We start from the raw sequence: 15,560 nt of genomic DNA, 5'->3' as shown, positions 1-15,560 counted from the left end.
TAATAAAGACTTCCTATTAATAATAATATCTGGCATTTATTAAGCATCTACGGTGTCCCAGGCATTGTGCCAAGTGCTTTACAGATATTGTCATTTGAGCTTCTCAACAACCCTGGGAGGCAGGTGAGATTATTATCCCCATTTTATAGATGAGGAAACAGACAGAGAAAGGTTAAGTAACTTGCCCAAGGATATACAAGTTAATAAATGTCTTAGGTAAGATTTGAACTCAGGTCTTTCTGACTCTAGATCTAGCTTTCTGTCTACCAAGCTACCTGTCAACATCAACTCCATCTGCATAGGTACATGCTGTTGATCTAAGGGTTTTGAGGGCAGAGACTCCTTCACTTTTATCTCTGTGCCCCCTCCCGCAACGTAGAGTACCTGTCACACAGCAGGCACTTAATAAAAGTTTGTTGACTGACTACTAGCTTCAAGTTTACCACCTAAAATTCTAGACCTGGCGCCATTAAATTTGCAGCACTGTTTGACAAGCTGTGTGTTTGCTCTTCATGCAGGCGCTATTTTGGCGAGAAGATTGGTTTGTACTTTGCCTGGCTAGGCTGGTACACTGGCATGCTGATTCCTGCTGCCTTTGTGGGCTTATTTGTTTTCCTCTATGGAGTATTTACCATGCACTCCAGTCAAGTAAGGTAAGTGGCATGGTCATGCTTTAGTGGGCATCTCTACAGTCACCCCATTCATCAGCTCATAGGATCATAGATGTCAAGCCTTAGAGGACATCTGGCCCAATGCCTCCACTTTAAAGAGGAGAAAACTGAGGCCCACAGAGGTCAGAGACTCATTGGAGGTTATACAAGCAGTAAGGAGCAGAACCAAGTTTGCGCCTGGTTCCTCTTAGACCAAATCCAACATTGTTCTAGGAAGGCCTCGGTAGAAAGAGGCAGAAAGCCCTGAGTTCTACTCCCAGAGCTAAGCTAACAAGTTATATGGCCCTACATGGACAAATGTATATTTCTGAGCTTCAGTTTCTTTATGAGTAAAGTAGATAGGCCTTTTCTAACCTTAAATCCCTTATATGTAACAATCACCATCATCATCACATCATTACTACCACCCACCCCCACCACTACCAGCAGCAGCAGCAGCAGCAATCAGCAAACATTTATTAAATATCTACATGTGCCAGGTTCTGTGCTAGTCATGGAGGTTACAAAGATAAATAGCAAATAATCCCTGTATTCAAGATGCTTATATTCTATCATCATCATTAGCTACCTCATCAGATTGCTAGGAAGAGGATGCTTTATAAGTCATAATGTCATCTAGTACCACATAAAGGTGAGCTACTATTATTATAATAAAATTCAAATACTTTATAAGCATAAATGGCTATGTACATCTAAGTGCATATTTTTATTATATGCACATTATTGCATATAATTATATGCAATATTATTATATGAATATTATGCATATTATATTATGCATAATATAAGTATGTGCATATTATTATTATTATTACTACATCATGATTTTTTTTATAGATGAACCACTTGAGATGAGGCCTTTCTAGGGCTTCAGTCATAAAACCCAAAACTAAAATAAACCTTCTCAAATAAACCCGTACCCTAGGAAACTGAATTCCACTCTATAAAGAATAGTGCTCTAGCAAGCATGTGTCTTCAAAGGGTCCTGACAATTGAGTTTATCACACTAATGCTGAAATGCAGGCTTAAATATTTTCTGATCTTCTCATTACTTGCAATCCTAATCTACCTCTTCTCTTAGAACTATAAAGGGTTACAAATCCATAAGAAATCTTAGAGCACAACTCAACCTATGGCTTTCTACCTATTTGAATATGAGGACACTCTTTAAACATGTCTAGATAGATAGATATAGATAGATATGCATACACATCTATGTGTGCATATATGTATATCTATATATGTATGTATTCACACACATACATATATTTGTGTTGTTCAGTCCTGTCTGACTCTTCATGACCCCACTTAGGGTTTTCTTGGCAGAGATACTGGAGTGGTTTGCCATTTCCTTCTCCAGCTCATTTTACAGATGAGCCAACTGAGGCAAATAGGATTAAGTGACTTGCCCAGGGTCACACAGCTAGCAAGTGTCTGAGGTCAGATTTAAACTCAGGAAAATGAGTCTTTCTTGACCCCAGGCTCATCAGTCTATCCGCTATGCCATCTAACTATCTCATTCACATACATGTACACACATACACACATGCAAATACATATATACATATACATATGAATATCTACATTTATTCATGGATAATGATTCATATAGAAACATACACATATATACATTTGTACAATACAATATATGTATGAATCACTTATGTGTATATATGGAGATGTATCTATGTGCATGAGTATTTGTATCTATATTTATAAAGAGATACATATAAAGATATATATATATATATTTATATGGGTAAATATTTACATAGTTTTATAGTTTTAATAGATAAAAACTACATTAAGAATTTTGAGGCACTCTGTATACACACAAATATTATATATACCCATATATTGACATATATGTGTATGTATATACTTGTATATATATTATATGTATATGCATGCATACATGTATAAATACAGATTATATAGAAAGATACACAGATACATTTGTACACATATAAACTATAAGTATACATGGGTCTGTGTATGGTACAGATCTTTCTATAATAGCAGTTTTAATTTTATTATTTGTTGTTTGAGAAAAATGCATGATTAAAAAAAACTCCCCTGAATACCATTCACAGGTTTCCTGGTCCACCCCTCATTTTATAGTTGAGGAAAGAGAGACCCCAAGGAGGTTGACTTCATAGCAACATAGAATCCTACACCTAGAGCTGAAAGGGAATTTAAAAGATATCAAGACCAGCACCCTCATTTTATAGATGAAGAAATCAAGCCTCAGAGAAATTAAGTGACTCTACCAGTTGACCCATGATGTAGGTGGCAGCACTGGGATTTGAATTCAGGGATCTGACTCCAAATCCATTGTTCTTTCCACTGTTTTTTTTTTTAAATTCTCACTGCATCAATATACATTTTTAAAGGAAAAACATACATATATAAGACACATTATAATTTCCCTCTGCAGAAAGTGTTTGGTTATCATATGAAATTGTTCTGAAAAATGTGAGCTAAAGACCGCAACAACTATGTCAATCTCTGAATGTATTTGAGAAGCCTTGCTTGATATCCTCCCAACCTGAGATCGGTCCAGCCCCTTTTGCTTTCTGAGGCTCAGAGAGTTCATATCATTGGTCCATAGTTCCACAGCTGTTCAGCAATAAAACCAGGGTTGCAAACATGATTCTTCTGAGTCCTAGGCAAGCGATCTTTCCATTGTAATAGATTCCTTCCTCTTTCTCAGTGGAACAGATTTTTAGAAATTTCACATACAGTCACTCAGTCAATAAACATTTACTAAGCATCTGCAATGTGTCAGACATTGTGCTTGATATATGAGGGAGTAGAATGGGATTTCATGGAATAAAGATAACTCAGATCTGAATTTGAAGTCAGAGTGCCTAGGTTGAAACCTTAGCTCTGCCAATTACTATGCCAGTCATGTTTGACCATATTCTTTTTTTTTCTTATTTTGGCTATTTAATGGCATTTGCTGATTCTGTCTGCTCTTCTAAATCCTGTTTCTTCTTACTGCCTAGCTCCATCATTAATTTATTGGGAGAACACAGAAATCATTCCATTTTTGTAAGCAAATGCAGCTTGTTCAATATGCTAATGAGACTTGCTAGCCTTAAGATTTAAATTTGGCTGAGTAACCAGTATAGTGGTCTATAAAGCATTAAAACCAAACTTAAAGAGCCAGCTGAAAAACCTGTGTTCATGAAACTCTGTCACTATATCCCTAGATTTCCTACTTCCACTCAAGAAAGTCCATCTCTCAAGATTTCTCCATGGCAGGAGACTGGGTGGGGGTGGGGGTGGGGAGCGCTATCACCCTTCTATCCTTGAGAAATCTTTATCTTCCTGCCAGGTCGATAATTAGGAGAATCCAGCAGGAAGACTGTGGTTTTAAAGTCAAATTCTGTTGGCCTGCGGAAAACAAGGGAGAGTATTTTAGGTTATCCTATACCATGTGAAATGATTCACGAGAGGGCATTGAAGGCATTGAATTAGGAATCTTTCTGGGAGACAACTGTAAGCCAAAAGAGAGAGTAGAGCAAAGACATAGCTGGGACACTCGGGGAGAGATGCTATTGAATCCCTCTTCTAATAAAATCACATGAAGCTCCCCCCCACCACATCCCTGAAGCAAGTTGGCAGTTCCTCTTAACCTTTAGTACAAGGAGTACTTTACAAGTCTTTAGCAAACTGTTTCCTGACCATATTTTGTGGTATTACATGACTTTGTTACTTCTGTCACTATAACTGTCAGACTTTCTATTCCTCCCAAAGATAAGCAGTGAGTAGTTCAGCTGTCAAGATTACAGTGGGAAGAGCCTGAAATGCACCAGCATTCTGGGTGTCAGACTTCTTTCAGCTGTAGGTGTGCTGTGCAGGTGGGAGGGGGGGTATGCTGCCTTGATCTGTGATGGCAGTAATTTATTAAGATCTTTCTTGTTTGCAGAGAATCAGGTAGAAAAAAAACAACTACAGGTGTGTTCTTTTACTTAGTTCAAGGTCAGCTGAGCTAGTGTTATGGAAAGCACTTTGCAAATCTAAAACTTATGTAATGATGGTTATGCTGGTGAGGATGAAGCAGAAGGAAAGGAAGATAAGTGGGTCATAAGGTAAAGGTCAAAAATAAACAATGGAGAGCCTATGTGTTCTCTCCATGTAAAGAGAAAGTGAGGAAGGACTCCAGCCCCCAGAGGCTGGACACTCCAGGGCAACCTTATGGGAAGACATGGGAAAAATTCACGTAGGCTGAGCAGGTATGGATGAGTTAGAATTTGTATTATTGGAAGGAATGGCCCACAATGGATGAGATCCAACATCCAATGAAGTCTTAGAGAATTACTCCATCAACTTTAACACTTCATATAATCAACTTTGTTTTTATTTTCTGTTTTGTTTTTGTGTTTTTTGGGTTTTTTTTTTTTGCTTTTTGGTGAGGCAGTCAGGGTTAAGTGACTTGTTCAGGGGTCACACAGCTGGTCTATGTATCATGATTTGAACTCAAGTCCTCCTGACTCTAAGGCAGGAGCTCTGTCCACTGCACCACCTAGCTGCCCCCTACAATCAACTTAAAAAAAATTAAATCTATGCATTAGTTTGATATAGCTATCTAGTATGGATTTTTTTTTCATTGAGGAAAGAGCAGTCCCTTTTTTATTTTGCATGTGGAAGGCAAAATGTGGCAAGCCTAAAATAATAGTAGTATACACACACACACATGCACACACACACACATACACACACATACACACACACTACAATGTTTCTCCAACTAAGGTGTACCATGAAATTTAGATTTTATGTTACTGCAGATAAAAGAAAATGAATAAATACTTTTCTTTAATATAAATTTTACTTACTAAACAGGTACCATTGTTTTACTAAGTTAGTCCTAGCTCAGATTACAGAAATCCAGTGTGTAAGAATTTAGGGTTGGAGTCAGAGGCATTTAAGGTTAGGGTTAGATGTCTCCAACTCTAACCCTAAATGTGCCTCTGACTCTAACCTCTGACTCCATCTCTAACCCTAACCCTTCCAGAGCTTGTCCTAACTTGAACTTGAATCCCTCAGTTGGTTTCAGAGCTTCCCTTGTCTTCTGTAAGCTTTTCTGACTTGGCCCAATGCTTGGCTCAGAGTAGACCTCTTGAGTTTCATCTTGTTCTCTTTGCCCATGTAGTCCCAGAAGGAACGTCAGCTAGATGTTTCTCAAGTTGATGGAGTGTCAGAATAACAAGTGACTTTTCTCCATTTATCAAAGCATTCTCTTTCTGTATTCATCACTGGATCACTTATTTAACTGGAAGGGACATTAGACCCATAGAAGTAGACGGGTTCTCAGAGGCCATCTAGCCCAGCTTCTTCGTTTTACAGATAGCGAAACAATCTTGCTGGAATCTCAGTTTCTCTCTCTGTAAAATAAAGAGGCTAGACTAGGTGGCCTGTGAACTCACAGTGAGTAATGCTCAGAAACAGAATCCAAACACAAATCTTCTATCTCCAGGGTCATGGCTCTTTCCTCTGTACTGTGCTCTCTCAATCTATTTCAAACCCTCGTCTTAAAGATGAGAACAAAAGAGTCTGCCTTAGTGACTTTCCTCACCTAACAACAGAACCAAGCGTCAGTGCCAAGCCTCTCGGACAAATCCTCTGACTTTAAATCCAGCATCGTTTCCACTCTATCAGTGTCTCCCTTTCTTCATCCTTCCTTCTGCTCCAGTTACACTCCACGCCATTAAGCATATTAGTCACTTTCCATGTATTAATTTCACAAAATCATACTTAGAAAAGAATCAGATCTTCTAGTCCACTCCATACCCCAACATTTATCTTGTTTTCTATTGGGAGTTGATTTCCCCCCACTGTAAACTCTAGTTTTATGAGTCCACTCCCTGGACTGTTATCCTTTAAGGAAACATTACATTTCTCAAGTATATACAGAAATAACCTTGAGCACTCCCAACCAGTTTCTTCATAGCTAATGGGAATCCTCCCTCTAGTGGTTATGTGAGATTATGAAAAATAGTAATGGGATTGTAATATCAAATCAAAAGTTTTCTTCAATTTCTAGACTTCCATGATGGCAGGAAATGTCACAGGTGCCTATAAGATAGGACATACTTTTCATAGGTATTATCAGTATCATTAGAGAATACAAAGCTATGAAAGGACTTTGGAAGGTTGAAATATAAATTGTGGTCCAATGGTCCAATCGTGGTATGGTTATGAACAGAAGTCAGAAACATGTACTTTAGGTGTTCCATACAAATGTCCATATAAATCAATATTAATATTGACTTTTTCTTAATTTATACCTTTTGTTTGAACACAAGTGTGCTGCCTTTTTGCTTTTTTTGATATCTATGCACTTGGAGCAAGAAATTCACCCTATCATTTCCTTGATTGTAGTCTTCTTATATTGAATGTTTTAAGGTACTTTCTTCAAGAATCTTCTCCAATAATTAAAATGTGGTGCTTTGTTTGGCTGGAAAGGGCTCTAGCTATTAAAGATTAATTTATATTTAGCCAAAACCAGTCTTCTAATTATTTATACAATTTCAAAAGCAGGTTCATTTTTCTAGCACTCTAGATATAAGACTATCCTCTCTCACTTCTGTGAATTTGCCCATCCTCTGTACCCAAGCCTAGAATGCCATCTCTTCACATTCCTACCTGTTGAAATCCTTCTCTATCTTCAAGGTCTAGACAAGGTTCCAGCTTCTCTATTAAAACTTGCCTCATCAATCAACAAGCGCTTATAAAACATTGAGTAGTGGGGCCAGTGGTGAATTCTGAAGCTAGAGGCAGCCGCTCCTTTCCAATCTCTCATCTCCCTTATTGTAGCATCTCCTATTAACTTGCCTTGTCTTAATTTAGGAACAGAAGCTATACCATTGGAAGGGATTGTAGATATCTCTTCCAGTGTCATCATTGGAAAGATAAGAAAACCAAGGTTTAGAGAGATGAGTTGCCTTTTCCAATGACATTTGTATGTAGCTGGGCTAAATTCAAACCTAGTCTTTTTTCTGACTTTGTTGCTATTTTCACAATACGTTGTTGCCTGAATTAAGACTATTTGGGTGCCTACCATATTCTCCTACTAGTCAGTCAATCAGTCAATAAGGATACATTAAACAGTTACTGTATGTGCCAGGCAATGGGCTAAGCACTAGGGATACAAATACAAGGAAGAGGGAAAACAATCCCTACCCTCATGGAGCTTACATTCTAATGATGAAGACAACACATAATAGGAACCTGAAAATGGAATAATCCAGAGGATTGCAGCCTGGTTGGAAATGAAGAGATGGCACTTCTGGAGGTCCTCATTGTGTGGAGGTTCTGAAAAGGGTTCTCCACCCTCCAATCTAAGGTAAGAACCTTAGGGGCAAAAGGAATTGATGAGGTGTAAGAGTCAGGGCTGAGTGAGCTTCCAAAATGAAGAGCGTCCTGTGGCATGACGGGGGATGTCCAGAGGAGTTGTTTGCAGTTTTGTGGCAGTGACCACTGAGTTCTGGAGGCTCCTTGAAGTTCGAGACTATTCCATTTATCCATCTATGAATCCTCAGCACCTAAAATGGTACCTTTCCATAATAACCACTTAGAAAAAGTTTATGGAAGATGGCAGATTAGGAGCAACCCAGCTGAACTTTCCCACCATTCACCTCCAAACAACTTTAAAATAATGCCTCAAATCAAATTTTCAGCGGCAGAGCCAACAAAAGGTAAAAGTAAGATACTTTTTTCAGCCTAAAAAAACTTGAAAGGTCTTAAAAGCAGGAGAGGTCTGTGATGCAGAAGTGAAAGCCTGTCCAGAACTCTCACACAGAGGTGACAGCAGCTGCAACAGTAGCAGTTGCAACAGTTTCAGGAGCTCTCAGCCCAGAGACTAGGGTTAGACAACTGGTCAGAGATTACAAGGGACCCTTTGCTGGCCCTGGATGCAGCTGGTGCTTCCCTTGTGCAGCTCTAGGTTGCAGTTCCAGGGTGGCGAGGAGCTATGAGGATCAGTCACCAGGGAACTGGGATCCTGATTGCCGTTTCAAAGCAAAAAGAAGTGCTGACCCTTGTGGCAGCAGGGGACCAGGGATCCTTCCTGGATAAAGACCAGAGCTCAGACTGGGAGAGAAGTAACCATACCTCTCCCAGGATCACATCCCCTTGAAAGCACTGAAAACTTGCAAACTCCCAGAACTAGCTCTGAAAACAGCAGCACAAAAAAGCCTGAAGTTTGGGACAATGCCTTCCCATCCTTAGGTGAGTAGAACCAACTTTAAAATGAAGCTCAAAGTCAAGAAATCAGCTGGAAAAATGAGCAAACAACAGCAAAGAACAAAAAAGAATTTGACCATAGAAAGCTACTGGAGTGGCAGGTAAGACCAAGACGGAAACTCAGAAGAATACAACAATGTGAAAATAACTATCAACAAAGCCTCAGAGAAAAATGCTAATTGGACCAAAGGCCAACAAAAATTTCTAGAAGATAAAAAGAAAGAGATAAGAATGGTAGAGGAAAAAATGGGAAAAGAAATGAGAGTGACACAAGAAAATTATGAAAAGAGAATTATTAGCAGCTTGGTAAAAGAGGTACAAAAAATAAAGAAAATAGCACTTTAAAAAACAGAATTGCCCTAAGGTAAAAGAAGCACAAAAAATTACAGGTGAAAATAACTCCTAAGAAAAGCAAAATTGGCCATATGAAAAAGGTACAAAATCTCACTGAGGAAAATAATTCCTTAAAAATTAGAATTAGGTAGAAGCTAATGACTCTATGAAACATCAAGAAACAATCAAAGTCAAAAGAATGCAGAAAAATAGAAAATGTCAAATACCTTATCAGAAAAACAACTGACCTGGAAAAGTAGATCAAGGAGAGTTCATTTAAGAATTACTGGGCTACCTGAAAGCCATGATCAGAGAAGGAGCCCAGATATCATATATCAAGAAATTCTCAAGAAAAACTGACTTGATATCTTAGATCTAGAGAGTAAAACAAAAATTGAAATAATCCATCAATTACCTCCTGAAAGAGATCTCCAACTGGAAACTCAGAATTTTATAACCAAATTCAGGAGCTCCCAGGTCAAAGAGAAAATACTTCATGCAGCCAGAAAGAAACAATTCAAATATTGTGGAGCCACACTCAGTATCACAAAAGATTTAGTGACTTCTACATTAAGGGACTGCAGAGCTTAGAATATGATATCCAGGAAGGCAAAGAAACTAGGATTACATCCAAAAACAAAAACCTACCCAACAAAATTGAGATCCTTCATGGGGGAAAATGGATATTTAATAAAATAGAGGACTTTTGAGCATTCCTGATGAAAAGACCAGAACTGAATAGAAAACTTGGTATTCAAACACAAGACTCAAGAGAAGCATAAAAAGGTAAACATGAAAGAGTAATCGTAAGAGTCTCAGTAAAGTTAAACTGTTTACATTCCTATATGGAAAGATGATACATGCAACTCGTAAGAATTTTATCATTATTAGAGCAGTTAAAAAAAGTTCACATAAACAGAGGACATGGATGTGATTCAATTATGTTGGGATGATCTCCAAAAAAATGGAGTGAGAAAAGGGGATGTGGGAGAAGGGAGGAGAGAGAGGTAGAATAGGGAAAATTTTCTCACATAAAAAAGGCACTCAAAGAAGAGCTTTTACAGTGCTGGGGAAATTGGGGAGGCATGGTGGTGGGCAATGCTTGAACCTCACTCTCATCAGAACTAGCTCAAAGAAGGAAGAATATATATGTGTGTAGTATGTACATATTTACATATGTGTACATATACACACTATATATATACACACACATATACACACAGACACACACAATCAGTTGTGTATAAAAATGTAACTTCCCCAGTAGTGAAATAGTAGGGGAAGAGGATAAGAGAAAAGTGGGGAGGAGGGATGATACAAGGGAGGTCAGATTAAGGGAAGTAATGGTTAGAAACAAAATAGACTTCTAAGGAAGAACAAAATAAAAAGAGAAAAAATAACTGAAGAAAATGGGATGGAGGGAAAAACAAAGTAATCATAACTGCAAATTTAAATGAGGTGGAGGGAAGAATGTGAATGGGATAAGCACTCCCATAAAATGAAAGTGGATGGCAAAATGGATTAGAAACCAGAAATCCAAAATATGTTTTTTACAGGAGATACACTTGAAACATACAGAGTTAAAGGGCTGGAGCAAAATCTAACATGCTTCAGCTAAACTAAAAAAGGCAAGGGGTCAGGGGTAGCAATCAGGATCTCAGAAAAAGCAAAAGCAAAAATAACCTAATTAAAAGAGATTATCAGGGAAACTACATTTTGCTAAAAGGTACCTAAGACAATGAAGTAATATAAAAAAAAAATTAGATCAAGTTTCTCTAAGGCCTCATCTCAGATATATACTGAGTATAGAATTAAGTCAAATTTATAAAAGTAAGAGCCATTCTTCAATTGAGGTGGTCAAAGGAAATAAACAGGCAGTTTTCAGAAAAAGAAATCAAAGGTATCTATCATTATATGAACAAATGTTCTCAATCACTATTGATTAGAGAAAGGCAAATTAAAACAACCCTAAGGTACCACTTCATAACAATCAGAAATGATAAATGCTGAAGGAGATGAGGAAAAAATAGGTACAGTAATGAACTGTTGATGTAGTGAACTGGTCTAACCATTCTGGAGAACAATTTGGAACTATGCCCACAGAGCTATAAAACTGTACACACCCTTTGACCCAGCAACATCACTACTAGGTCTATATCCTAAAAAGGTCAAAGAAAAAAAGAAAAGGACCTATATGTACAAAAATATTTATAGAAGCTCTTTTTGGGCTGGCAAAAAATTAAAATTGATGGGATGCCCATTAATTGGGGAATGATTGAAGTTGTAGCATATGATGAAATACTACTGTGCTATGGGAAATAATGAGAGGATCATTTCAAAAAAACCTGGGAAGACCTATATGAACTGATCCAAAGTAAAGTGAGAAGAACCAAGAGATCATTGTATACAATAACAGCAATGTTGTAGTGATGATCAACCACAAAAGACTTGGCTACTCTCATCAATACAATGATCCAAGACAATTCCAAAGGACTTATGATGAAAAAAATGCCATCCATTTCCAGACAGAGAACTGATGACCTCTTTTTTTAATAGCACTTAATTTTTTCCAATTACATTTAAAGGTAAATTTTAACATTCATTATTTTTAAAAATTTTGAGTTCCAAATTTTCTCCTTCCTTTCCCCACCTTCCTCCTCTTTAAGATGATAAGCAATTTGATATAGGTTATATGTGTGCAATCATGTAAAACATACTTCTATATTAGTCATGCGTGAAAGAAGAAATGAACCAAAAGGAAAAAATATGAAAGAAATTAAATAAAGAAAGTGAAAATAAAAAATAGTATGCTTTGATCTGCATTCAGACACCATCAAACTTATGAATTCTTGAGCGGAAATTGAAGTATAATTTTCTTCTTTTATTTTTCTTACTTAAAAGAACCAACATGGCTAATATAAAAATATATTTTGCATGATTTCACTTACATAATTGATATTATGTTGCTTTCCTTCTTGATGGGTTGGGAAAGCCTAGAAGGGAAGGAAAGAATTTGAAACTCAAAATTTAAAAAGAAAAGAATGTTTAAAAATAATTGTTTTTTAAAACATATTTTTAGAAATAGGGAAAAACCATTGGGTAGTACAGCTTATTCAGGCAGAGGTGTTAAGAACTATGAGAATGGGAGTAGAGAGAAGGGGACTGATGTGAGATGATGTGGAGATAGAATTGACTAATCTCAACTACTGATTGAATGTGATAAATAAGTGAATATGAATAAATAAACAAGTAAATGGGGAAAAAAAGAAATGTTTATGGAATTGAATTGGATTTTATTGAACAAGTTTCAACTTGAAGGACAATTGAAAGTGAAAGAAGAAGCTACTCCATCACACAATGTCACTGAATGTTCTCAGGCTCAAAGGTATTTTGGAAGTTATTTGTTTGTTACTGATCTTTACTAAAGCCATCTCTAATTTATGCTTGGATTGCTCCATGGGCTGAGATAAAAACTAAGATGCATAACACTAATGAACTCCATGAACTGAAATGGTATGTTCTAAGAGAGATCTTCATGTAAATAAGTAAATAACAATCAAGTCAGGCCACAATGGTAGATGGTGCTGAGAGAGAGAAAACATCCAGTTCCATCAATTCCCATGACAACTTTACTTCCTGCTTCCCACAGTATAGTTTAGGATGTTTTCTTAATTGTTGATGACAGTCTTTTTCTGTGACCATGCAGCTGTACAGAGGAGAATAGAAGGTCTAGGTTCCAGCACCAGCTCTACCAATTATTTTCTTTGTGACGTTGAGCAGCTAGTTAAACTACTCTGAGCCTCAGTTTCCACATTTATGAAAAATGGGGATAGCAATATTTGCCCTTCCCATATTTCAGAGTATTTTCATGAGGAATCAAGAGGTCATGAACATCAGACCGCCTTGAAAGTTGATGTCAACATGGTGGTTTGTTTTATCCTGGTGTTCTTTGTTAATAGAAAAGAGCTTCTTATAGGAATAGAGGAAGGGGGAACACAGGGAAAAGAGTCTTTGGCAACATTGTACAGTGACATTATAAAGAAGTAATTGGATAGTGGTGTAATTAAGAAAAAGGCATCAATGAAGCTTTTAGGTAGGTAAATAGAGAGGAGAGCACAGGCTAGGCAATTATGGGAGAAAGGCATAAAGAAATATAAAGACAAGATGAACAAAGAGAAAGGGGAAAAAACGCTAAAGAAGTAAATATCATGAGCCACAAAGATAAATACCTATCTGAATATTCCAGTGGCTTCAAGTTCTCATCCAATGGTCTACCCATCTTTTCTTTCTGTACAGTTTTTGCCTATGTTCTACCAATCTCTCCTAAGACATATTTCTAACACAGTGGAACCCTTCCATTCATCAGATCCTAAGGATTTAATTACCACCTCTATGCCAATGACTCTCAAATCTATGTGTCCTGTCCCAACCTCTCTGCTTATCTCCAGTCTTGGATCTCCAATTCCTTTTCAGACATCTCAAACTGGATGGCCCCCAGACATCTTAAACTCAACATGCCCCAAACCAAATTTATTACCTTTTCTGTTAAACCCTGCTCTCCCCCCCAAAAAATCCCCATTACTATAGAGGGTGACACCATACACCCAGCCTCCCAAGCTTATAATCTAGTTATCTTCCTTGACTCCTGGCTAGCTCTCTCATACGCACACAGCCATTGTTGTTGTCAACTCCCATGGATTTCACCTTGGCACCCTGTGTCAAATATGCCCCCTTCTCTTTTCTGATGCTGCCACCATCCTAGCATAGGCTCTCATCATCTCACACTTGGATTATTGCAATGGCCTGTTGTTGGAACTATCTGCTTCAAGGGTTTCCCCACTCCAGTCCATCCACCATTCAGCCACCAGCTTTTCCTGAAGCATAAGTCCGACCATGTCACCCCCCCCTACTAAAACTAAAACTCCAGTGGCTTTCTATCACCTCCAGGATCAAATACAAAATCTTGTTTGTTATTTAAAGCCCTTCCTAACCTAGCTCCCTCCTACCTTTCCAGTCTTCACGCATCTTACTACCTTACTTCAGTCCAGTGACACTGACTTCCTGGTTGGTCCGCCAATAAGACATTCTATTTGTTAATTCTGGGCTTTTTCTCTTGCTGTCCCCCATGCCTAGATTGCTCTTCCTCCTCATCTCTTCCCACTGGCATTCTTACCTTCCTTTATGTCCCAGCTAAAATCCTATCTTGTACAGGAAATCTTCTCCATCCCCTTTTAATTCTAGTGCCATTCATTTTTAAAGCATTTTCTCTTTTTTCTGTATGTAGTTTGGGTGTACGCATTTGTTTACTTATCTACCCCATTAGATTGTGAGCTCCTTGTTGACAAGGAATGTCTTTTGCCTCTTTTTTGTATCCTCAACACTTGGCACTGTGCCTGCCATATAATAGATGCTTAATGAATGTTTATTGACTGACTATTGACTGTCAACACTCCATGAGTACCAATTCTGGTATTCAGTCTGACTCTGTTAACTATCATTCACTTACATGACCAGTTCACCTCATTTTCATTTTTATATTTTCTTGATATGTTTTACACTCTTTCCTATGAGCAGTATCACTTTTACTAGTGTGTGTTAACCTGAGCAGTCATTCCATGGTAAAAAGCAATGGTTGTGACTTCAGAATACCTGGGTTCAAGTTTCAGCTCTGAAATAAATCACAATTTCCCTATTTACTAAACAGAAATAAGAAGCCCTCAGGGATAGCTAGGTGGTGCAGTGGATAGAGCACCAGCCCTGGAGTCAGGAGGACCTGAGTTCAAATCCGGCCTCAGACACACAACACTCACTAGCTATGCGGCCCTGGGCAAGTCACTTAACTCTATTGCCTAGCCAAAAAAAAAAGAAAAGAAAAGAAATAAGAAGTCCTGGCCCCAACTATCTCAGAGAATGGTTATGATGAGAACTCTTTGTAACTCAGAAGTGCTATAGAAATGTCAGCAATTATGGTAGAGTTTTCAAAATTCCTTAGGCCACAAAATGTATGCATTGAACTTAATTACCACTGCCTTCCTTTTCTTTCTTTTAAACATGTTCTTTTTCTGTATCTCATGTGAATAAGACCATAAAGATTCTGCTTGGTATGTTATTTGCATTTTTTTTAATTCCCCTTATTTAAATTTTTCAGCAAAGAAATCTGCCAAGCCACAGAGATCCTGATGTGCCCAATGTGTGAGAGAAGCTGCATGCTCCAGAAACTGAATGAGAGCTGCATCTATGCCAAGGTGAGGACAGCTGTGTGTGTGTGTGTGTGTGTGTGTGTGTGTGTGTGTGTGTGTGTGT

General features: G+C 37.8%; 1 protein-coding gene across 1 annotated transcript in view; it reads left to right on the top strand.

Moving 5' to 3' along the window:
* ANO3 (anoctamin 3) overlaps positions 1–15,560 on the top strand; it is a 448,483-nt gene that overhangs the window by 323,264 nt on the left and 109,659 nt on the right. The window contains exons 12-13 of the mRNA XM_027852601.1: positions 519–653; positions 15,406–15,502. Coding sequence (XP_027708402.1) covers positions 519–653; positions 15,406–15,502 — 232 coding nt within the window. The remainder of the gene's footprint in view (positions 1–518; positions 654–15,405; positions 15,503–15,560) is intronic.

Source organism: Vombatus ursinus, unplaced genomic scaffold (genome assembly GCF_900497805.2).
Source record: "Vombatus ursinus unplaced genomic scaffold, bare-nosed wombat genome assembly UNPS02009770.1, whole genome shotgun sequence".
In the NCBI taxonomy this organism is placed as follows: Eukaryota; Metazoa; Chordata; class Mammalia; order Diprotodontia; family Vombatidae; genus Vombatus; species Vombatus ursinus.
This window is presented reverse-complemented; position numbering and strand designations above follow the sequence as displayed.